At 35.9% G+C, this 25,032-nt stretch overlaps 1 protein-coding gene across 7 annotated transcripts in view; it reads left to right on the top strand.

The window, feature by feature from the left end:
- DENND4A (DENN domain containing 4A) overlaps positions 1-24,472 on the top strand; it is a 52,323-nt gene extending 27,851 nt beyond the window's left edge. For 6 of the 7 annotated variants that reach the window (XM_067003526.1, XM_048076257.2, XM_048076255.2 and 3 more), the window contains 22 exons: positions 68-168; positions 2,104-2,322; positions 2,600-2,745; positions 7,714-7,847; positions 8,714-8,849; positions 9,551-9,757; positions 9,861-9,989; positions 10,261-10,405; positions 10,543-10,662; positions 11,526-11,666; positions 12,560-13,653; positions 14,576-14,786; positions 15,453-15,547; positions 16,042-16,217; positions 16,322-16,468; positions 16,921-17,131; positions 17,386-17,640; positions 18,138-18,255; positions 18,446-18,472; positions 18,964-19,126; positions 20,316-20,380; positions 20,634-24,472. In XM_067003526.1, the coding sequence (XP_066859627.1) occupies positions 68-168; positions 2,104-2,322; positions 2,600-2,745; positions 7,714-7,847; positions 8,714-8,849; positions 9,551-9,757; positions 9,861-9,989; positions 10,261-10,405; positions 10,543-10,662; positions 11,526-11,666; positions 12,560-13,653; positions 14,576-14,786; positions 15,453-15,547; positions 16,042-16,217; positions 16,322-16,468; positions 16,921-17,131; positions 17,386-17,640; positions 18,138-18,255; positions 18,446-18,472; positions 18,964-19,126; positions 20,316-20,380; positions 20,634-20,770 (4,177 nt within the window). In that variant the 3' untranslated portion in view covers positions 20,771-24,472. The remainder of the gene's footprint in view (positions 1-67; positions 169-2,103; positions 2,323-2,599; positions 2,746-7,713; positions 7,848-8,713; positions 8,850-9,550; positions 9,758-9,860; positions 9,990-10,260; positions 10,406-10,542; positions 10,663-11,525; positions 11,667-12,559; positions 13,654-14,575; positions 14,787-15,452; positions 15,548-16,041; positions 16,218-16,321; positions 16,469-16,920; positions 17,132-17,385; positions 17,641-18,137; positions 18,256-18,445; positions 18,473-18,963; positions 19,127-20,315; positions 20,381-20,633) is intronic. The other variant, XM_067003529.1, reaches the window with a different exon arrangement.
- Positions 24,473-25,032: the final 560 nt, after the last annotated feature.

Below are 25,032 nucleotides of genomic sequence, written 5' to 3' on the forward strand. Positions count from 1 at the left end.
GATACGAGCCTATATACGAACATATTTCCGGTGTATACTCATACTTCTTTTCCCTTTGTTTTTCCAGGACTGGAGATAAGAAAGCTATTGCCTGGAAGATCTTACCAAAGAAACCTTGCAAAAATCTGATGAACACTTTAAATAATTTATATCAGCAACTGGCAGAATGTGAGTGGGGAAGTAGAGAGTGATTGACATCGGATATAGTGTGCCACAGTAACGGATAAATATAGCTAGTTAAATGTGTTCTTAAGTCACCCATTATACTAAACATAATTACAGAATAATGTTTTCATACAGAACAGCACCATTTGTGCTTTAAGTCCAAAGATTAGAACCCACGTGGGGGCTTTTGAGGTGGAGATTTGCATATACACAATGTGGAGCTCAATACATATCACTTTGTATTGCTCTTATCCTTGTACCAAAAAAAAAGTCCTGATAAAAAAGGAATAATAAAGCAAAGAGTCGGTCAGGAGCTAATAATCTTCAGTTTTGTCATCAAAGCTGGCTCAAGTCTGCTGATATTTTGACAATTGAGGTAGCTTTGACAGTCAAGCTGATAGTACTTTTGTTCTGATTGTGTTGTTTTATTCATGTAAATAATTTTACACCATATATGTTTTCAAGCCTTTCCATTCAGGAAACAACCAAAAAGTTATTCTAGGCCTTTTGTTAGCTGCAAGTTTATTTCAAAAATATCTAAGTATGATTGACTGAGGAGAAAAAGTACCTGAAACTTTAAATGGGGGAAAAGATTGAAGTTTTAAGATGGAAGGTTTCTAGAAACACTGAGGTTTTAACTGTACAGCAGTATTCTGTTTCTAAGTGGATGTTTCTAAGGAAAAGTTGGTTGTTGATAGAATCCTCAAATATTGCAGAACAATGTGTGTTGAACCTTCATCTAAATATCCAGAAAACTGGATAGGGATAACGTTAGTGAAATTATTTAAAACAAAACATTTGGAAAAATTAGTTGACCTCGAGTATATTTATGTGCTTGGGCATCATGGCTAAAAAGCTTTGTGAAGTGGGAAGGAACATGGCCAGCACTCTGACATACCCGTCTGCTTACAAGGTTCTTTCCATAGATGATAGTGAGAGTCTGTCGAGGAGCAATCATGCAAGGCAGTTGTAACATCATGTAGCTGTGGTGATTGCTGTCACCAGAAATTAGTTGTCCTGCATAGAATGTATAGAAACAGAAGTTTACTTACGTATGCTGCACAAAAAAAGTGTATTACTGTTACGTGATGCAAACTTTCAATTGCTTCAAAACTTTGATGTATTTTATGAAGTCTTTCTAGAAAAAAATTAAAAACATATGTTCTCTGTAGTCTATATTTTAAAAGTACTGATCGTAAGTTCTTACTACAGGTTAAGTTACTTAAATGTGTTATCAAAGTAAGGCTGCCTATATTTATGTGATGTAGAAAGACAGTACTGAAACAATCTGTTCCTGGTTCTGAGATGTTATTAGAATGTTACCATAGTTTGTGTTTGTAGTGTTGAAGTCTTAGCTAGTGTTCTGATGGCTTTAGAAGATGTTGATAAAAGTATCTCCTTTAAGAGCAGAGGTTTTACTAGATAATTTACGAAAATGTCTGTTTTCTCTCTGCATCTTTCTATTGCATTACGTTATGTTTTGATGGCTCCAGTTTGCATTTGATTGGTGTTTTTTCTGTTTATATAAGTATTTAACGTGCATAGTCTGCTTTTTGAGAACACTCCGAGATGAAAGGCTCTGTAAAAGAATATATACATCCTATCTATGTCTTTGTCCTTAAAATATGCTTATTTAAGCAGCTCTTGTATAAATTTTCACATGTTTATATAAGCAGGTTTGAGGGTTTTTTTAAGCTCTGACCATATTGGTTTCTTCTGTTGCTGTAGTAACTAACGTACTGAAAAGGTAAATTTATCTTGCTTTTAGTATTATCCAGACATTCATAATTTGTATAAGGTCAAGCTGAATCCATTGTTGCATATCATGAGTGACTTTAATAGCTTAGTAGTAAGTAAATCGAGTAGGATAAAGAAAAATTTTTCATCGATACTGAAGAAAATCAATGCAAAGCATTATAATGTTTTTGTTGTTCACAGTGCAGCAAAGACCAAGAGAAGATGCATTAATGGAACTAGCAATGAATGACTATGATTTCAATTCTGGGAAGAAATTACATCTGTTAGATTTGGAGATCCAGGAAGCGTTTCTGTGTTTCATGGCCTCAATACTAAAAGGTTATAGGTCCTACCTGAGACCAATAACAGAGGCGCCCTCTGAAACAGCCACAGATGCAAGTTCTCTCTTTGAACTACAAGGTAAAGAGCCATAAGTTTGTGTTTTTTATATATATATATATATATATATATATATATATATAACATTTGTTATTTCAGATTCTCTCGTACTCAAAGAATAAAAACGTTTGCAGTGTTAGTACTGTGAATGATGGTAGAAATTCAAGCGCAGAAGAAATTTCATAGTAGTGGCAGAGATTACAGAAAGTTTATTGCTCCTTAGTGTAAAATGTGGTGACTTCCGATGAGGACTTTTTTTTTCTAGGCATTCTTACACGCTTCTGATCTCGTTTTACAGGTTTCCTCAAAAGTAGAGATCGCTCACATCAGAAGTTCTATACATTGATGACCAAAACTCAGATGTTTATTCGCTTCATTGAAGAGTGTTCTTTTGTCAGTGATAAGGATGCAAGCCTTGCATTTTTTGATGACTGCGTAGATAAAGTAAGCAAGTCTTCATATGCATTGTTTTTTTTTTTAACATCTCCAGTTGCTTATGTTATCTGATATACTACGTGGCAGAATATATTTGAAGTATAAACTTATTTCAGCCTCTTCTTACTTCTTTTCTTTTTCCTAGTTTCCTACTGGAGCCTTCCATCTTCCTTTTTTTTTAATTGGGCTTCATTTCAAACCCTTGAAAGTCTAAATACATTATGAGAACAAATCAGCACTGCTAACTTTCACATGTATGTTAGCTTTGAAATACTGGCCCGTAGTAAGAAGGGAAGTATTCTGACTGCAAAGTAGCAACTTGAAGATTCTTCAGCAGAGAACTATATTCCTGAAATATAGCAGAAAGCATTTATTTTTATAAATGTGTAATATTTTATGCAGCAGTTTAGGACTGAGGTTGATGAGCAGCACTGTAACTGATGTGAGGTAGTCTCATATTTTAATTATTATGAATAGAGTGTTACTTTACTTTTTTTTCCTTTTCACAACATGTTGGCCAGTTCTTTCTAATAATAATTCTCCGGTTACTGTTAGAGAAGTATTAGGATTGTACTGAAACAGAATAATTAAAACAAATCTTTCTCAATCATCCTTTCATTCATACTGCAGCTACTTGCTACCCTCAATTTCAAACCAGTTTGCTGATGTAAATACCTTAAATACAGTGCTTGTATTAATAGTCATCTTCTCTTAGATAAGTGTTTTCTAATGACATTACCGTCAAATATTGATGGATATGAAAGGTACGGATTTCTTAAATAGGCAAGATGCAGTATTGTGTCTCATACAAGCTTTGCATAAGCTGTTTGTTTTTTTTTTGAATGCTGTTAATCTACCATCATATTTTGTTGCACTAATGTAATACTTTGCTCGCTGTTGCTCTGTCATTTGTAATGAGAAGGAGGGGTGATTGTTAAGGATTTGGTGGCAAGGAGTGTGAAAATGCAACATGATCACAATCAATGTTTTTCATGACATAAGTTTAGACCTTTTGCTTGATTGGTGCTCACAGTAGTAGATGGTAGAATGATTTCCCAAATCAGAGTGGATTTTTTTTTCTTTTTTTAGTCTTCCATGGAAGTATTGCTCCAATTTTTAGAAATCCTATGTTATTTACAAGGAAAGTCCACATTAGTGTTGAGTACTGTGAGGAACTCATTCTCTACAAAGTATATTAACTTCTGAAAAATCATCATATTTCTGAAGAGGATCCACATAACTGTTTTGATCCTACTTGAAAATTCCTAAAAACATTACTTTTGTGTTCAGAAAAACAACCGAAACCTGCAGTCTTATTTCTCTGTTTGCTTCTACTATAACACAAAAGAAGTTGTTATGAATATTATAAGAAATTCTATACCTACTTGTCTTCTTACTGGCTACCTGTAACATTCTATTCTGGGACACTAATGTTTAAGTAATGCACATATTGTCTATGATTTCCTGTGAAGTAGGTCACCAGCTGTTTATTCCATAATACTGAAGACTATGTAAATTGCTATTTTGCAGAAAAGAAAGTGCAAAAGAGCTAAAATGAATTGACATTTGAAAAACAAATCTGAATTCAGTTAAGCTTAAGTTTGAGATGAATATAAAAGTATGCTATCATGATATTTAATGTTCTTTATAGCTTTTGCTAGTCTGAATATTTTATTAGTAGTGGTTCTCAAAAGTGTGCTTCAGTTTTACAGCATGAGTTTACAGGTATTTGTAGGTTGTAAACTGATTTAAATACAAATATTTATGTAATGTTAACTCTGATTATGCTAAAGTTCAGTTAAAAAGTCTACAGCATGTAGTGCTTGCTTTACTGTATGCCAGTTAGCATTTAAAAAGGGAGATATCATAAATGGGAATATACACCAGTGACCAAATAGTCCTGGACAATATTTAGTCTTCGTTGTGTTGCAGGTTCTCTCTGACTAATGTTAAATAGGATTTTATTCAAAATGCAGTTACTACATGAGTGTCAGATTCTATCTATCTGTTCTGTTTCCTTTTGTGGAATGGTTTATGAAGGCACTGAAATTGGTGTCCTAGCTAATGTTATTTTGCCTCGGAATTCAAACAGCTCTCCTCAAAGAGTAGTGTTTAGGCTGATGATGCCACTGGGAAGATTGCAACTAATCTGTCAGAGCTTTCACCTTTTCTTAAAGGTTAAGTAGGTGCTTGCACAGCTGAAGCTGAGGCTCATCTGTTCTAATGCCAGTCATTCTGCTAACTGATGCTGTTGACAGCTTCTTTCCAGTATGAAAATGCTCATGACAGCGCCACGAGAATAAACCTTACATAACACACTTGTAGTTCTCCAACTTGTATTTCTGGCAGTGATGATTTCTTTGTTTTGAGGGGACAACTACCTCTGTTCTCAGAGCTAATTGTGGGGAAATTGACACATTGGAAATACTGTGTGTAGGATTTGCCATGGTTTTAGAATTTGCTTGCAAAACTAGGTTTTCATCGACATGAGGAATGCAGTTCCCATGTAAGATCTCATTGAACAATGGTATGTTCCCTTCATCTTCTCCTTCCTGTTTCTTTTTTTTTTAATTTCTGGTACAGTGCTTACAGTAAAGAAAGTCAAGATATTAAAGTGTAACAAGGAGTGCTGTAGGATCTAGAGTTTTAGGCAGGATGTTTCATCTTGATGACCAGATATCAAACTTGAATGATTACATTTGAGTGAATATTTTGTTTTATATAAATGTCTTTCACTAGGTGAACCAGTACGTGAAGGGGTATACATGGAAGAGTGATGTCATGGATTGAATGATGATAGAACACTTTCTCATGGATAGTTACAAACCACCGGGTTGAGACAAATCTTATGTACCATGAAATTAGTTGTCCATAAAATATTACTTAAGGCCTGCCTCAAATCATTTACAAGAATATTTTAAGCTGAAGAATAATCTGTTCTACATGTTATTTTATCTTAGCAGACAAAATGGGTAATTAAGAATCCTTTCTGCTGGTGAGAGGCATTGGCTAATTGTCTCAAGTTTTCATTTTCCCATGAACTCAAAAATTACTTCAATTTGGAACATATTTAAGCTACTGACTTTATTGTATTTCACTGCTGAAACTTGTAGCTCTGGGGTTTTTTACATCCTTAGATTTCATTTATTTCTATGTTTCAAGAGCCATATGTTCTTGCTACTTGGCTGATTAGATTTGCTAATACTTTCCATTTATCTCATGCAGTAAAATGTGTAATTAAGAGCACCTCTTTTTATGTTTATCAAATTTTAAATGTTTAAGAATTCTACTGAAACTACTTGATATATTTCCACCTCTCTGGAGGGAGAGAACTGTAGATGATGTCATTTTTCACATGAATCTTCTGTTGCTAAACTTCTAAGGCATGAAGAACATCTTTGGGTTCCACTGCCTGCTTATTAGTTTCATTGAAGTAACGTACCATTTGGCTGTAATTTGATTTCCATTTAAACCATTTAAATAATGGCTATAAATGTAAACTGTGACGGTATTTGAACTGAACACAGGGACTGTCAGTATCTGAATTAAAAAAAAAAAAAGCATGTTCTGTGTGCTGGGAAGTAAATAGTTTTTGATAGTGCCAACTCTTTGAGATGGAGACGTCTCATCCCGCAAGCAGAAGCAGCACTTATGAGGTATTGGAGCAGACAGAATTGGTGACAGACGATCAGAGACAAAGCAATACAAATACCAGCACAAATATTAACTGAAGGCTTGCATATGGAATGTAATACACATTATATTAGCTCTGTTCTTAGTGGTTTCTGTAATGTGAACAGTAGCAACAGGAAGCTTGTAGTACTTTGTTAAGGACTCTTCATCTTTTTCTCAAAGGGAAGCAGTTCATAATTTCCCAGGGTCTTGTTTGGAGTGGCTGAATTTTGCTTTGGTTCTTTGTTTTTTTTCTCACAAACGGAATAAAATGCCTTCGGTTAATTGTTGGACAGTTTTTCTCCCACTTGATCCTGCAGTTTGCTGCTTCGAAATTTGCCTGGAGCATGCTGCTGTTGATAAAGTAGGGGAATTAATTTGCAGAGAAAGCTACCTTTGAAAGGCTCCCCAGCCCTGCGGTTTACTAAGAACTCTTGACTGAAGGTAGCATTGCTGCGATCAACCTCTTGCCCTCAGCAACAGCCAGGCTAGCAGAGCAAAGACACACGGTCAAATTACCAATTACAAAGATGAAAACAAAACAAATGTGGACAAAACCTATGCTTTCTGATAACATTGCAAGTTGCCTTTCTTAGCCATGAAGTGAATTGCTGTCCTAGCTATGAGAGAACAGGGCCACCTGATGTCTGCTCTATTTTCCTACATACAACTGAGTTGTCTGAAAGAGGGAAAAAGTCTTGAAGCTGTCCTTCACCTTTCAGATGAATTTTTCTTTTTAGAAAGGCCAAGCTACTTCTAACCCCTTTAGGTTAGGTGACTTTTTATTCCATTATTTCTTTGAAAGTGTGTGTATTTCTATAACCTCTGCAAGTTAGCATGATGTTAATGACTCTGCAAGTGGCTGAAATTTCTTGATAGTGTTGCCTATAGATTCTCCTTAGATTAGAATATTGAATAGTTTGTTACTATTTGCATTGCTTAAAATGGGGGTGAAAGAAGGTCTCACTTTTCACATTTAAAAATAAGGTAAAAATTACTGCTGCAGTTGCAAACGTTTACAGAAATGTTCTTATGCAGAATGATCAGCCTCTTTGTACAACTGCTTACAATAATCACCTGAAAATCAGAGTGATTTCATTGAGTGTTGACTGTTGGTTTGGTAAAGTTTACAAAAAAGATACAACACTTACTATTCTCATCGTAATTTCACAAGGCATCCTTACGCTTAAAATACAGTCCTTTGATGCTGAGACAGACTCAGCATTGCTTGACCATATGGCTGTAATGGCAGAAAATACCCTAACACTAGGAAACACTAGTAAATACTTCTTTTAATTTCTCTAGGTAGATATGGACAAAACTGGGGAAACACGGCTTATAGAGCTGGATGAGTCGTACAAGAGTGAGCATACAGTTTTCATAACACCACCTGAGATCCCTCATCTGCCAAATGGTGAAGAGCACCCTCTACAATACAGGTGACTTAAAAACACAGTAGGATACTAGCCGAAATCGTAACAGCGGCCCTTCTGTTGTTAGTTTCTATATTCTTGTAATAGCCATGAAGTACAGATTTTTTCCTGTTGCTTTTTATTCTGCTGAAGTAAAAAATGTGTAAATGAAATGCCTAGTATGCCAGCTCTTTGGAAGTTTTAATGATTTTGTGCGTGTACACGTGCATGTCTGTGTGTACACAGAAGCAGTAATACCTAATGAAGATGACTGTATGTTCACATTACATTGTGCTAGCTGTTGACATTTTTTAAAGTTAAAAGTAAAATTAATAGACTCAGTCTGTTGGCCTGCTGCAACTACTGATAATCATACAATCTGAAGATACTATTTTGAAAGAGTACATTGCAGAGAATCACTGAAAAATTGGTGTTACTAATTTAGTAATTGTGTCAAATGAGTTTGTTGGTTTCTTCATTAATTCACAGAAGCATTTTTAAATCTAATCTTTTAGATAGTTATTGTTTATATTGATTTTTATAAGCCTCTGTGATATGATGCTTGCTGGGGACCAAGACAGATTTTCGCATTAACTGGAATCAATACATACTAATACACTTGACACATTAATTAAAGGAAATGTTATTAAAGCAAATGTTGCTTACACTGAAATAACATGTTGAGAGACTGTTTTTGTGCAGACCTATGCTCATGAAATCATGCAGATGGTTTATTAAACCTCTCTGTCAATGGTGTCTTTTGAGGTTTTACTCCTGTATTTTCTGTTTCCTGTGTAGCTTCTAGAGCAACTGTGTAACTTTGTTTGCTGTTCTATAGTGTGTTTACTTTGGAACCGCATTGCGGGAGTTAAGTGACACATTTCTTTTTACAGCTATAATGGGTTTCCAGTATTAAAACTAGATCTGTTTGAACGACCTGAAGGATTTCTTACAACACCTAGTAACAAACTGTCCTCAAAAACCAGTAGTCCCAACAGCCCATCACCGATGTTCAGAAGAACTAAGCAGGTACTTGCAGGTATCCTTATAGTGTGAGCTACTTTGGAAAATAGCAGCTTTCTGCATTCATCTTCTGTTCAGCTGTAAAGACTGACATTGGAGAGGCTGCAGCCTAATGATTCTTTGCTGATGTGGAGAATGTAGGATAGCAATGCTAATTTTTCTTTGAATGTTTACTTGTACTTATTGGTTTTGCTTATAATGTATTGTACAGGGTTCCTAAGCACAGATGATCACTTGCTGTGCTGTCTCCACTCCTTCAGTGTTCTTCATCCTGTTCTCCATGAGCATAAAGGCCAGGTTGGATGGGGCTTTGAGTGATGGAAGGTGTCACTGCCAATAGCAGGGGGTTTGGAACTAGACGTTCATTGAAGTCCCTTCCAACCCAAACTATTCTGTGGTAAACTGCTGGGCTTCCACATCCACTTCTTGTGTTTTTTCTCTACCTGAGGTTTCAAGACAGGCTCTAACCTGCTCATATGTTACAAAAAACATGTACACAGAATAATAAGATCATGTTTCTTGAAACTTAGGGTGGGAGTACTGCACAGCAACTGTATTGCTATCCCACAGTTTGCTTTCATTTTCTTATGAACAACATATTCAATAATGTAGTTCCTGTAGATAAAATGATGCATGTTTGGTTTTAACATGTAGATTTGTGTAATGTCTGTGTAAATACACAAATAATGTTTTTTGATTCTTTACAGGAAATTAAATCTGCACATAAAATTGCTAAGAAGTACTCATCTATACCACAGATGTGGTCCAAATGTTTGTTACGTCACTGCTATGGTCTTTGGTTTATCTGCCTTCCTGCATATGTGAAAGTGTGCCATTCAAAAGTTCGGGCTCTGAGAACTGCATATGATGTCCTACAAAAAATGCATACGAAAAAAATAGATCCGCCTGATGAGGTAAAATAAGCCAGCCCCAGAACTTCAGGAATAGCCCACAGTTTTAATGAATGGAGTATGTATTTGACTGTAGAAGGACGATACTAAATGTGTGTATTTTCAGGTGTGCTACCGAGTACTTATGCAGCTGTGTGGACAGTATGGTCAGCCTGTGCTAGCAGTGAGAGTACTTTTTGAAATGCAGAAGGCTGGTGTTGACCCTAATGCCATTACTTATGGCTATTACAATAAGGTAAGTATTTTCAAAGGGTGCGTGTGTGTGTGTGAGCATTTTTATGTAGGCAAATAGAAGCAATCAAAATAAGCTTCAGCTGAGATGTAATTCTATAATTTCAAGTAATCAGAAGAAATTCAAGACAGAATAATTATGTAGTCTTCACCTTTGTAGGTTTAGAAGTCTACTTTTATAACTGCCAATGTAGCCCAGTTTGAAATGAAGTTAATGATTCACACCTGACTGTTCCTTTGGATGACTTTATTTGACTTTGATATTTCCAAAATAGGCCGTTTTAGAAAGTACATGGCCTTCAAGCAATCGAGGTGGTTATTTCCTATGGATGAAGATAAGAAACGTTGTTTTAGGAATAGCACAGTTCAAAAGAGCATTGAAAAAACTGCCAGCAAGCACATCACATACGGCCCTTCCTGGTAGAGTGTTCAAGTACTTTTCTTTATCTCAACGCTGATAAGAAATTATTTCAAATAGCTTTCTGTTGTATATTTCAAATAGCTTTCTATTAAATAACATAATCATCTTTATTCTATTTTTCCCTTTTTTATGATAGGGGGACTTTCAGACTTTAGCAACAACACATCATTCAAAGAAGAAATCAGGCAAGGGAAAACTTGTCTTCAAGATATACAAGAACAAAAAGAAGACAAGAGAGAGAGTGACTCCAGTTCTTGTATGTGTCTTGTGAATATAGATATCTAGTTCACTGTGGATATATGGGGATTTCAGCAGAGCTACGTGGGGTAGTTGACTGTTTTACAATGAATGTATGTGATAATACCAGTTTATGCTCATGCCCAAAGTTCTTTTTTCTAAGTGTAACTAACTTAGATTTTAAAATTGCAGTTTTTTCCCTCCTCAGTTTCAATAAGTTGTGATAATAGAAAAGACTAATGATAATTACAGCATAATGGTTTTCTCTTTTAAAAAAAAAAATCAAAATTGCTTTAAAGGCCTAATCAACCGGAAGGCCTCTTCTACCAGGCTGTTTTCTTCCTAAATCCCATAAGGGGAGAATGACTGAGTATTTGCAAGTCTGTGAGATCAGGTCTAAATTACTCATCTCCCTGGAATTCCTCTAAAGCAAGGAGATCAAAATGAGAAGGGCTTTGAATTTGCTGTGGACTTTCTTCAGATTTCTGCTCATGATTTCCTTAACTGCAGTTGGGAAGCATAAACTTTGTGAAAATATGTAGCAATCGGATTTAAAGTAGTCATACATTTGTACTATACAGTTCCCCATACACAGTCATTGAAAATACTCTTCGTAATAAAAGTTGTCCTTGTAATATAATTATATTATTTCTTTCAGTATATTTTCCCTACAACTGTTGCAAACGTCATGTTGGCAATGAAATATCCATAGATCAGTTCTAGCTTGAAAATCTTTGCACAACTAAATATTGACCTATGTATTGTGGGATATATGCAACAAGCTGTCATTTAGTCCTGCTTGAAATGTCTAATAGGTAATGAAAACTCGTTTTAAATTAAGTTGCTTTGATTCTAAATAACTCTGTCCTTTTCTGCACACAGTGTCTGAAGTGGAGAGTGCAAAAGGGAGTGGTGACTGTCTACCTAAACTAAATTATCATAACTCAAGTAATGCCAAAGCTGCTTCTAGCATAGTGCGGCTCAATGGTACTGTTGACAATACAACAGCAGAAGCTAGCACTGGTACGTGGAAAAGAAAATAAATTTGGATTCTTCTGTAGGTTTGTCTATATGTATTTCATTTTCAGTAAGACCTCTATGTAGCATGTCTTGAGGTCTTCTGTCCACATAACTTGCAATATTTTATGGGTGTAACAGCAATGGCCAATAATATTTGTGTGGGTGAGTTTAGGTTAGAGGCTGCATATGCTATTTCAAGATATCTAAATAGTCTGCATTTCCAGATTTATTTCTCTCGTTTTTTGCAATATTTTACGTCTGCTTACAAAATCCTGAGTCTTCTGTTTTGTTCTTATAAACTCCAGCAGCTCGTAATTCTTTCAGGGTGGAGAAGAGGCTTCTGTGCAGTAGTTAAAAGAAACTTTTAATTACTTTCACGAGTAACAAGTGATGTCAAATCTTGCTATTAGAATACTGATATCTGGGCTTGAAATACTGTAATGTTGTCCTTTAAATTCTGTGTCCTTATGCCCTGACAAAACAATAGAAATTTCTGTGACAAGAGCTCCTGTTGTAGGCTCTTTGTAATACATCGGGTTAGCAAGTGTTGCTTTTTTGCTATTTCCAAGATATCTTTGCTATCCCTAGCTTTCAAACCTCTTAATAATGGAGTACTTCTCCAAAAGAGCTGTATTGACTCCCTTTTAAATGTGTTTTATCATTTGACCATTTGATGGGTAAGTAATGCAGAGGTTAGTTTTTTAAGCTTAGTTTTTTTTAAAAAGCTATGACCATGGTCATCTCAACTTTTTGATCACTAGTACAATACATAGCGAATTTCATCTCTTAGTATTGTAATCTGTTTGAAAGATGAAGCAAACTTGCATTCTTTTATAATTTTGTTTACTTCTTGCTATGCAAGAAAACTAAAGTACCTTATTACATCTGTTTTCCAGAGAGTTCTGCAGGATTGCTGTTTACATCATCTTTTGAGGATGCCAATGAAGCAGAAGTTATAAAAAGTAAATCCTTAAGAAAGAGACATAAAAGCGCGGTAGAACCTGACTTGAGGGAGATACCATGGGAAAGCAGGAACCGCAATCTGAGTGGAGATGGCTTAGTGGGACTCATGATCAATAGAATAAATCAGGAAGCAAACCCTGGAGAAATAGTTGAAAAACTAGGAGCTGATGCCAAAATCCTATCTAGTGCATTACAGAAAAGCATAAGGCCAAAAACTCTTAATATCAGAACTTCCTCTTTAGGATCTAAGAGAGAAAGTCTGGAGAAAGAATCTAGTGATGAAGATGCAGCTTTTGATTGCAGTTTCACAGATAAAACAGAGTCTCCAGTTATCTTTGATTTGGAAGACTTGGATGCTGAACCTGAAACATCTACAACAGTGAAGTCCTCCAGTGAAAAACCTAAAAGGCTGCAACGAAAGAGCAGCTTTCCAGTAAAGCCAGTTGAAAAGACAGATGTTGAGACTGGATTTGATCCACTGTCCCTGCTAGTTGCTGAGACAGAACAGCAGAAAGAGGATGAGGAAGAGGATGATGATAGAAGTGTTTCAACCCCATCTGCAAGGCGAGATTTAGCTGAAGAAATAGTCATGTATATGAACAACATGAGCAGTCCTTTGTCAAGTCGCGCCCCAAGCATTGAATTGCAAAAACCCTTTGATGATAGAAGTGCTAATAAAAAGAGCCCAACAGTCATCCACCCTTGCAGGAGGTCCAGCCTTCCCCCAAACTCCCCAAGGCCTTCCAGTCTTACCAAATCCAAGAGTTATCACATGAAAACTGAAGAAAAGCCGAGAGATAGGCTTTGGTCCTCACCAGCATATTCCCCAAACAGTCCAGCAAAGGAACATCCACAGGAAGCAACTAGTGCATTAACACTCGTGTCTTCACCATCATTCAACCTGGATACACTGTTAACACCTAAATTTGATGTTCTAAAAAGCAGCATGTTTTCTGCTGGAAAAGGGGTTGCAGAGAAGGCTAGCAAGTGGTACTCGAAATTTACAATGTATGCTGCATCCTCAAAGGTAATTTTTTGTCATTATTCCTTGTTTTAGGTACTGTGGAAAACAAAATTTTTTACAAAGTTTTTTCCTTTATTTATATTTAATCACTGTCTCCTATGTGGTGAATCCCCAGTTTGAATGACATGCATGCTGGTAAACAATTTAAATTGTAATCATGTCTGAATTGCTAGGGCCTTAATTTTATTGTCCTGAATGAAACAGTGATTCTATAGAAAGCATCAATGGATTCTCTTTAAAGTAGTTGCATATTGTAGAAGTTTTGGCCTTGCATGGGTTTAGAGTATATTTAACGGAAGAACGTAAGTATGCTGTAGTGTGTTGTCAGGATGGAGAAGGCTGTGTTCTGTCTTCTTTTTGTCAGGATCCTTACTTAACTAAATAAAAAGTATTAAAATGAACAATAAAGTTTAAGCCTTTACAGCTTTTGTGAGAGAAGGGAAAAGCGCTGAGGTCATTTGGTTAGAATGTTTTTTCCTGTGATCAGCTCAAACCAAAACTCATTTATTCCTAAACCTTGAGAATGAAAACAGATGCAGTTTGCTGTTGGTGTTACCACCATATGGTCTTGATGTGGTTAAAACCAACTGAAGAATAATTAAAGAGTCAATGATGTCTTGTCTATTCTATATGCATTCCTACAACTGCTCTGATAGCAATCAGGAAAAAGTTGTAGGGTTAAAATCTTTGTCTTCTAACCGAAAGATATAAATGAAAAATCTTTACAAAAAGAACCCTTATGTAGCTATTTAGGTGAATGAAACTCACGTTGTTTCATGTTCGTTCTGCATACAGGTCTGAGCTGGGTGACTTTCCAAGGAGGTAAATTCATGCCTTGAATTTACTGACACAAAGAAAGTTGACTCTTATTTTCAGAAATATTTTTGTTTTCCTTTTCTCAGTGGAATTTGCTTTCTTGTCTCAGGATCAAAATTCAGACCGAGCAAGTGTTTCATCTCTTGGAGCTCTAGATTCAGAATCTACTTCGTTAACTGATGAAGATGTCTGCAATGACTTTGAAAGTGCTTCTCCTCAGGAGAATACCACGTCAGAAATTAAGGGAATTGGCCTAAGCAGGACAAGCCTAGAAAGCTCAGCTTCCCACGATGGCTCATCAAAGCAATTTGACCAGTGTGGTAAGAGACAGCTTTCGTGTTGCATTCATTGATCTGAACAAAATATTTATATTTTTAGAAGTTCTTTCGTAATTCTTGGGTTGGGATCATCTTCGACAATAATCCTTTATGTGGGGGGAAAAACGCTTTTTTTTTCCTTTTCCTACTTGCAAACTCTTATTCATGCAGATAGATCCGTACCTATGGACATTTTTATTGTAGAAACCTGTTTTGGGTGTTATTTCTTGTGGAATAGCTTGCAGAGTAATCCTTGAGTAATCCTGTGCCTAAATAAGTTTCTGGGTGAGGTGCTTTGGGCCCTTCAGTATTCACCTAATGTTTTCTGGAAGTTGCCATTCCTTACTTTTTGTCCGGACAGAAAGTGTGGATACGAATTACTTGATCTGTAAAAGTTGTTTCCAAGCTGCCAACCGTTGGAAAAGAAGAAAACTGGACATATGGAAATTCTGTGTTGGTAGATTGCATTTTCACTGGTGTTGGTGCTGGGCAGATGGCAGCCTCACACTCCAGCTTTGCAATTCTTTCTCTCTGAAGTGTATCTGATTAGCTGCATCTTCCATCACACATTTTTTAACTGCAGAACTGTTTGACCAGAAACACAGTTTACTGTAATTACATATCCTGGATAATTAATACTTTGGTTTCCTTTTTTTTTTTTGTTAATAGGTTCTCTTTCCAAGTTTCCTTTACCTGACAAATCTGAACTGATATCTTCTTGCAGTACCAGTAGTACCAGTGTGTTTCAAAACTACGCTATGGAGGTAGGTACAGGATGATTTACTGATATTTAATTGATACACTAAAAGCTTATGTCTTGAAATGTAAAATCTAAATCTCAATTTAAAGTTCAAGGTCAAAACTAACCCACTGGAAGATAAGTATTTCTGTAACACAGTAGTTTTTGGTGTATTTCATGAGCATAGGTACTGATGCCAGTCTATTTGTTACAAATAAGCCAAGACCTTCCAAATTTATTTTTGCATTTAATACGTTTTTCACACAGTGTTCATTCCAGTCATTTTCCATATATGCCTGCTATTACAACTTGAATTTAAGATTTAATTAATTATTTTGGATTTAACTGTTCCAACCTAAGCAATAAAATGAACATGTGGCCAAACTTGTATATAGGTGGTGAGCAATATTCATCTAAGGGCAAAGATTTTTTTGCCTACAGTTGTGTTTAAGTGCTTTGTAAAAGAAAAGTAACTTTGAGAATGTGTAATGGTGGAATTCTGTTATCTGTTGTTTGCAGGTCCTTATCTCAAGCTGTTCGCGATGCCGAACTTGTGATTGTTTGGTTCACGATGAAGAAATTATGGCAGGTTGGACAGCAGATGATTCAAATCTCAATACTACATGTCCTTTCTGTGGCAATTTATTTCTGCCTTTTTTAAGCATAGAAATCAGAGATCTTCGGCGACCTGGAAGGTAATAACGCATTATTTGAATTTTCCTCAGTTTTGAATATTCGTTTTTGTGATGTTTTTTGTAGTTTTTATAAAGATAATGTTAAGCTTTTGTTTTCCACGCAGGTATTTTCTGAAGTCCAGCCCATCTACAGAAAACATTCAGTTCCCATCACTTTCTTCAAATCAAAGTGGGAAGTTCTGTAACACGGCAGCTACTGTTGGCCTTGCTACATCTCTAATGTCTGTTCAAGAGGATTTAAATTCAGATAGGTAAACATGCATATTCTGGTTCTATTTACGTAGAAATTACTTTATTCTTTGTGGATGTGCACTTATTCCTTATTAAGTTTCATAAGATGCTTAGATTCTCTGAAGAGAAGTTGATTTAAGAGAGGATCTCCTTACTGCCTCTTCCTTACCTCTAAATTGGCCATCATGCTCTTTCAACATGGTGTTCGGCTTCATCCATGGTACAAAAATTCATATAGACACCTGTAATTCTGCAAGGTTTGTGAACTCTTTTAGGATGTTTGTGTCCATTACCAGTGCAAGGGGGGATAAAACTTTCTCTGTAGCATGAGTGTGGCGGCTGACAAGGTAGAATTTGTGGTCTCAGGTCCGTTCCATGGGACTTCTAGTTTGTTTCTGCCTGTACGTGTACAAGTTTGAGCACTAAGAGAAAAACGAACTGCTGACATTCTTAACTTTTTATTTTCCCCTAGCAAATCTAAGCAACATGACAGTATTTGTGCCAGAAGTATCCAGATCCCCTCAGGAAGAAGACAAAATGTCTCTGGGTCAGAATGTACAAGTCACCCTGTAGCAAGGAGCATCAGTACTTTCGGTCCATTGGACGAGGACGAGAAGGAAAACCAGAAGATCAGCCATATCATTCCTACTGGTAGCCTGCCTGCTACTTTGCAAGGACCAACAGTGTGTAGTTTTTCTACCTTAAATGTCACTGTTTCAAGCGTGCAGTAGATTCAAAAAAATGTGAAAACATTAATTAGGAAAACAGAATTAACTACCCAGAGTTACCAGAAATAGTAGATTGTATTACTTATACTAAGATTTGTTGCTTTTAGATGTTGGTATCTCCCATAGGAAGCAAAAGCATTCGTAAGATATTATAAAGATAGTCAAATTCCAATTAAGAGCACTTTTTTCTGTTTTTTTTTTTATCATAGGATTCCTTGGGCCTAGAATGGCGCTTACCTAGTCCTGATCCTATAACGGTACCTTACCTCAGTCCTCTAGTGGTATGGAAAGAGCTTGAGAGCTTACTCGAAAATGAAGGAGATCATGCAATAACAGTGGCGGACTTTGTAGATCACCATCCTATTGTGTTCTGGAATTTGGTGTGGTATTTCAGACGCTTGGACTTGCCTAGCAACTTACCAGGATTAATTCTTTCTTCTGAGCACTGTAATAAAAACTCAAAGGTATGGAATCAGATAAGAAATCATTAGTTATTTCAATAACTCTCAGGAATGTGTCATACAATATATTGGGCCCAGTCCTGAACTGATAAAGAATGTGTCAACTGCAGGGAAATAGCATAAATCCAGAATGTGGGCTCAGCAGTACTTGTGTGGGGTACGTGTTTAGCTCTTACTAGTCACACTGTGGTTTGTATCTTCAGTTACAAAGACACCACGTTTCTGATTGGTTTTATTGTGGCTTGATGGCAAGTTGAGCAGTAGGAGGAGGAGAAGGAGGTTATGATTTTAGAAGTGTAGGAGGATGCACAAAATACTTGCTACATGTCACTGACATTCTGTTCAGTTTTGACTTTCTCTGTAAACAACCTGGTTTTACAGCAGTTGAACATTAAAAGCTTTTTGCCATGAGACCTGTAGATTTGAAGATATATTTTAAATATGAAAGTTTTCATTACTTTGTAATAAAATACCTTTTATGTATGCATTCTCCTGTTCAGATTCCACGAAACTGTATGTCAGAGGACAGTAAATATGTTCTTATTCAGATGCTATGGGACAATATGAAATTGCATCAGGATCCAAGGCAGCCTCTGTATATTTTGTGGAATGCTCAGAGTAAGCTTTGTTTCTTGTGGTTTCTTTTTTTTTGGTGCAGTTTTTATTGTTGTTTTAGGTTGTTTTTTGTGTTAGAATAACTTTCGTTTTGAGCAACTGAAGAATGTGTTTTGAAAAAAAGATTCTTTTTGTTGATAGATCACACAAGATACATGACTGACTTTTGATCGTACTGCTTTTTGTCTTGCAGGTCAAAATCGCACTCTTTTGTTTGAGAGTGAGTGTTAAGTTTGGTGTTGCTATTGTGACATGTTTTGGGAGGGAGGGTGGCTGTATGCTTAGCAGTAAAGTGCTTGAACAAATTTTGTTTTCCAGCATATCTGTTTCAAATCATTGACCAGTATTTCCAATGGCTTTTTCATCATTGTGAAGGGGCAAATAACAGGGAATATGTTTGTGATACACCGAACTTACGTTGACACTTAGCTTGTTTTCTTATTTTTGGAGTTTGCTTACTGAGGGTTTTGTTGCCACTGTTAGATCATATGCCTGGAAATACGCCTCATGACCCATTACAGCTGTTGAGTGTTCTCCTATATGCTTTTTGTTTCTTTCCATTGATATTATTTTGGTTGGACGCTTATTGTTCTTTGTTCACTACATACATGCCATTTTTCACAGGTCTGTAGCATCCCACTTTTTTTAACAACTTTTTACTTGTTATACAAAGAATATATTTATTCTTACAGCTTTTCTAATGTTTTTCAGCCCAGAAGTACCCAATGGTCCATTTATTGCAAAAAGATGATGATTCTTTCAATCAGGAAATCCTGAAAAGTATGGTGAAAAGTATTAAGATGAATGATGTGTACGGACCAATGAGCCAAATATTGGAGAGACTGAACAAATGGCCACATGTTAAAAGACAGAGGTAAGAATACAAACATGCCAATCTAGAGCAAGCTTGAACAGCAATAAGGCTGTTGTAATATGAACAATATTTTTATAGTGTTTTTTAACAGAAAGATTGCGTTTTCCAGCAGCATTCTTAAGCTTACCACTCAGTCTGGTAAGTATTTTTATTATTTTTTTCCTCTTCATGCTACAGCCACCTCTGAATGATGGCAAATCAAGTACGGAGTGTGTATATGTGTATTTTGCTACTAAATATAACATACTTACAGATTATAATATAAACTTAAAAAACAAAAGCAAGAAAAAACCCACATCCCTTATTCCTAGTGTGTATTTGGGGAGTAAGAGGTGTTAAGTTTGCAGTAACAAAAAAGAAGGGGAGCTAAGAAGAGAGGCTAAGTCTTGTATTATTTAGCAAATTATTCTCATTAGCAGTGGAATTAGTGAGAATTATTTTTATATGAATGTCTTTCCTGCCTGGATTTAATTTTTACTTATTGTAGGATACATAGCAGCCTTTTCAACAGCTGGAGCTTTGCGAAGGTGCTTATTTGGTTATATGCCCTCTTCATGATAATGCAGAAATGCAGGAAAGCAGACTCCTTACCTGTTTGTCACATTTGGTGGAATTTCTACACAGATAAGCTACTTGTTGGCCTAGGGGAGAGAATGCAGTCACATAGCTTCGTTCTTTTATGAAACCAGGATAAGAATTGTCAAATGTGTATATATTAAAAAAAAAAATACATGTATATATGTGTGTGTATATATATATAATATTAAAAAAAAAAAAAGGCTTATGATAGCGTTCCAATTCTGTCCTCTTTTCTTGAGAGGAAAGACTAATGAGTAGAGTGAATGACAGGAGGAGTTGAACACTTCCTTCTTAAGCTGGTGTTCTTTCAGTTGCGAGTTGAATCACAGGCATGTTGAGTGCTTTAAGTGCATGCTTCGCTCAGGGGCCTGTTATAATATCCACTGGTGTGGTGGAAGTTGTCTCAAGGACCTACCACAAGTGATCTCCGTATCTCAGGAGTCCAGAGCATTCTCCAGAGGTCAAAGCTGACAACATTTTAGAGGTGATGATAGGGAACTATGTTCAAGGTGCCATTTCTTATTTTTAAATGATTCAATCTCTTCTTAGTGTAGACTTTTTTTTGGTGGTATTTAGCATATAAAGTGATGCTTTTTTTTTTTAATTTCAGGAGCCTTTATAGAGAAATATTATTTCTTTCACTTGTTGCCCTAGGAAGAGATAACATAGATATAGGTAAGTTTTATTACCTGTGTTTATATGAATAATTTATGAATGTATGCAAACTATTTCCAGATCCCCCCCCACACACACAAAAAAATCTATAGTATAGTTGTGTGTGTAATTCTATAGTAAGTGCTGAATAAAATGACTTTACACTGTGCTGTGTTTTTTTTTTTTTTTACTGCAGGTAAGTGTACTAGCTGTTGTTATATTTGGGTCATTGTTTCAAGCATGGTACATAAGGGTGGTTTTTCTATTTCTGCAGATGCTTTTGACAGAGAATACAAAATGGCCTATGATCGTCTCACAGCTAATCAAGTGAAGAATACTCATAATTGTGATAGACCACCAAGTACTGGAGTGATGGAATGCAGAAAGATTTTTGGAGAACCATATCTTTAAATATACCTAGATAAAGAGGAGATATCTATGGTGTATACCTGTGTAAAATAACCACTTCAGTCACAAGGAACATCTCAGTCTTCAGTGTTCAAGAACGTATGTACGAGTGTACCGTGGTAGACGGCCTTGGAAAAATTAGGCCTATCTACAATTGTGGAAATGGACAGAGTGAAACACGGGCCAAATATTATTTCCCTGTTCTTTGCCCTTAGTGCAAATCAATGTATAGAAAGGAAGATTCTAAACAAAATAAGTTTTCTAACTTGGGACAACATATTACAGTTCCCTTATTTAAAAATAAAAAAATAAAAATAAAAATAAAAATGATAAAACAGGTGGACAGAAACAATGCACTGAAACTAACATGAGCAAAGCAAATTCTTCGAAATCTATTGTTTACATAGAATATTCATGATGTTATGAAGAGCATACAAAGTTGTATTATACATATTTTAAATTGTTTATAGTAAGTTGATATTTTTTTATTTTTTTTAAATTACTGGAGTGAATTTTAAATGGACTTGCTGAATAAGCAATACAGTGCTTATTTGTTTTGCAGGACACTGCTATTTATAGTAACTTGTCCAGTTACTTTTGAAGAGTGATTTTTTTTTTAAAGCAGAATAGAAGTTGTAAACCTTCACCTAGACAGTACTCTAGATACAGGATTTCTCTCATGCACACATGGAAAACGTGTTACCACAGCAATCAGAAGGAAGGTATGGTGAATTTCTGTAGAACTCTACTAACAACACAGTGATATCTCTGTAAAACAATTCTGTAGGAATATCTTTCTCTCCTGTTTCCCTCGCTCCCCACTCCCCAGTAAAGAGAGAGTCTGTAGCATATTGAAGAGTCCTACAGATGATTTTATGGCATCAATGCATCTCAGCAGTTGATATTTGCTAACGTGACCTCATTACAGACATGATACAAAGCAAATAACAGCATGCAAGAAGTTCTTCATAAAAACGCAGTGTTCAGAGTCTTGGTGGATGTGTTTGAAACACACTAAATATGGCGCATATATAATGCTAATCCAAAGCTTTTAACTACAGTAGATAAAGCAACCTTGCTACAGGGAATATATAGGGAATGTAACTTATTGTGGCATATTGTGAATAGTTAAATGTACTTGGAATGTCTAGTCTTTCTTTCACAGGCAAAACAACTTTTTTTTTCTGTGAAGAATAATAATGCTATGTCAGTCCTTGTGGTGGAGTCATGGCTTTTTGAATTATGTTTTCTTGTTTTAGAGATTTCAAAAAAAATTGCGTTCTCCATCACATAGCAACTTCACACCAGAAGGCAGGCTTACAGAGTCTTATCAGAAGTCTTGTATGGAGGTGGGAAAAGAGCCATTGAATTGTATAAAATGCCCTAAACAAATTAAGCTAGGCTTTAACAAATACTTTTATTTTTTTCTTTAATGGTTCCCCAGTTGTAATTTCTTTTAGTAGTTGTTGTTGTTGTAATAATTCCAGATATTTATCTGTTCCCGTAGATTTTGTGTCTTGGTCTGCTTACCAGCAGGTATTTTTTTTTAATAAAATATCTTCAGTTTGCAAGTGTGATAATACAGCAATATGTAGGTAGCCTGAAAGGACATAAACTTTAAAGCTCACATTTACTTTATTAAATGAAATAGTGAGCCTCTTAGCAGCACTACTTCTCATCTAAGCCTCTATGATGGTCTACGTAACTTCTTCCCAGTCCACTCTAAAGTCGTAAGAAGCTGCTGCCCTAGGGAGAACAGACTTAAAATTTGTAGAGCTGCAGGTATACACTGATGCTAATTGCATCTTGAAGTAAATGCAGTCTTGCTGGATACAGCTTTTGTTGGGTAATGAATGCCTCTTCTCTAGCCTGCTGCTAATTATGTAGCTGAGTTTTGGGGTTTGTTTTTTTAAAGTTCCCCCCACTCTGAGGTGGAGCTGGCAATGTTACACTTACCAACGTTTTTCACATTTAATTTATTTTAACAATTTGTGATGCTCTCATTTGTACTGCCACACTTGTAAAGTATTCCTCATACATGAGCTATAGTTACTTTTTCACCCGGGTACATTATTAATTATCAGTGTAGAGTGAACACGTACCCACTTCATTCTTCCAAGGTATTGTGAAAAATACCAGATTATGTTTTAACATTCATTGTAAATATCTTAGTGTGCATGTATGCTCTGCTCTGTACAGTAGCTACACTGTATTTACCAAGTAAAAGCTGCGTACAGTAGTTGCTGTGTATATAAACTCAGACACATTTGTGCTGTGTACAGTGTAGTGCTCCCAGCTCTCTGCAGTTTTGTTTCCCACATCATTTACCACTTGGGGCAGCCGCTGTTTTATAGCACCTTCAAGCCATGAAGGAAGGCAAATGCTTTTTCCAGAGCTGCTGTGGTGTGTTAGAGGTACTGAGCTATGAAGCAAGCTTCACACACTCTATTTTAGTCTGGCAGAAGCAACTGAGCCTTGCCTCTAACCACCTCTCATTTACTAGGACATTACACTGTAACCGTGTGCTAGCACAAGAATAGATGCAACACTTGTAATTTGGGCCACTTCCACCATTCTAGTCCCGACTTAGCTGTAAGTACTTCCAACTGTCTTCGTATTTATAATGCCAAGTTTGCCAGTTCATTCAGATATCAACAGTCCTGTCAGTATTATCAGAAGAGTATATGCTGTATCATGAAAAGGATTTGTGTACACATCATTAAGATAAACAATCTCACGTCCTCAGAGTTGCACTCCTGAAGCATTGCTGATGTTTATTTGGGTGTGCTTTTAAATTAGTATCATGTAGTAGTCCATCAAGTGAAATCATTATACTTAATGAATTGTTTTGTAAAGTCTGTTGCAAGTCAGTCCACTGTACAAATATTATAAAAGATGTAGGTGGAATAGTTGTTATACTTTAAGTGGGAAATTTTCCTCATTCATATCACAATAATGTTCAAAACGTAGGTCCTGGGTGGATAATTTTTAAGCATCATACAGTTCAATGTTGAAACAGTTTTCAAATCTCACTGTCCTTTATTAGAAAAGCGATTTGAGTATATTTTCCAGTACCGCAAAGATGGATAAATATTTGAGACATATTTTCAATTTAAGATTTTGTATGAACTGAATTTTCTCCTTTTGTGTACTAAATAACGCTTCTGTCAAAAACCTTAAAGGTTTTACATTTGCAGTGCAATATATATTTTGCTTTACTTATGGTTCCACTGGAATAACTATTGGAGATGAAATAGTGAAATGTGAATAGAAATCGTGCTGTTTCTCTGACACTATTTCCCATTTTGAGGTTTGCTGTTGGTACAGTTACAGCCTGATGGATTAGATTTCCACTGACTAGTTAAGCGATTTGTACCCCAAGAAAAAGGCGATTCCTGCATGTAAAATCTTTGTATAACAAATGGGAGATGCAAATAGTAATAATAGAGAAGGGTATTTCTGGAAGTTATCTCATTGCAATTTGAAAATGGTACTTTGTTAGTCTGCAAGCAGCACTTTTTAAATGAATGGTTGTAGATTTGTAAATATGTAATGTTTAAATTTTATTTACCAAAAATACAGTATGTTGGATGTTTGCTTTGGTTTGTAGTTCCTTTAAAATATGCAAGTCAGTGTTCACAATGTTAATTTTTTTGTCTCATCCAAAAAAGTTTTACAGTGAGTCAATAAAAAGCTTAAAATCCTTCTGGTTATTTTCATTAACACTTTATTAGCTGGATTAGAATGACAGGAATGTCTGCAGCTCAACTACATTGTTAACAACGTCTCTTGTGAGCATACAATAAACCTTTCAGGTTTGTTGATAGTTGAGGCTAGTGACATTTTTCATAGTGGTTTATAGAAGACAGTACTAACAACAAGAGTTAGTGCTGGGAACAATGGTCTGTAAATTTCAGAGATCAGTGTCAGGATGAAAACAGAACTCAACTTTTTCAGCTTCCTCTTGTTGTAGTATGTCTGATGCCTGGTTTTAGCTTTCACTAGCAGTAATGTGGTATTCTAACCCAGATCTGCTTGGTTTCTTTAACGTAAGATGTAAATTCATATAATATCACACTGTTGGTAGCACTTACCGTGAATTTTAGGGATTGTATTGCATCTGATCACAATTTAAAAGAAGCCATACGGATAGCTTCCGTGATTGCTGTGCAACTCTCAAATCCTGTGTTCTTCTGCATGCAGAAGTAACTCTTACTGTTTTGCTTTTTCCTTGAAAACCTTAGTATTACATTTCCAATAGTCTT

The sequence above is a fragment of the Anser cygnoides genome, chromosome 11, assembly GCF_040182565.1.
Source record: "Anser cygnoides isolate HZ-2024a breed goose chromosome 11, Taihu_goose_T2T_genome, whole genome shotgun sequence".
NCBI classification, from domain to species: Eukaryota; Metazoa; Chordata; class Aves; order Anseriformes; family Anatidae; genus Anser; species Anser cygnoides.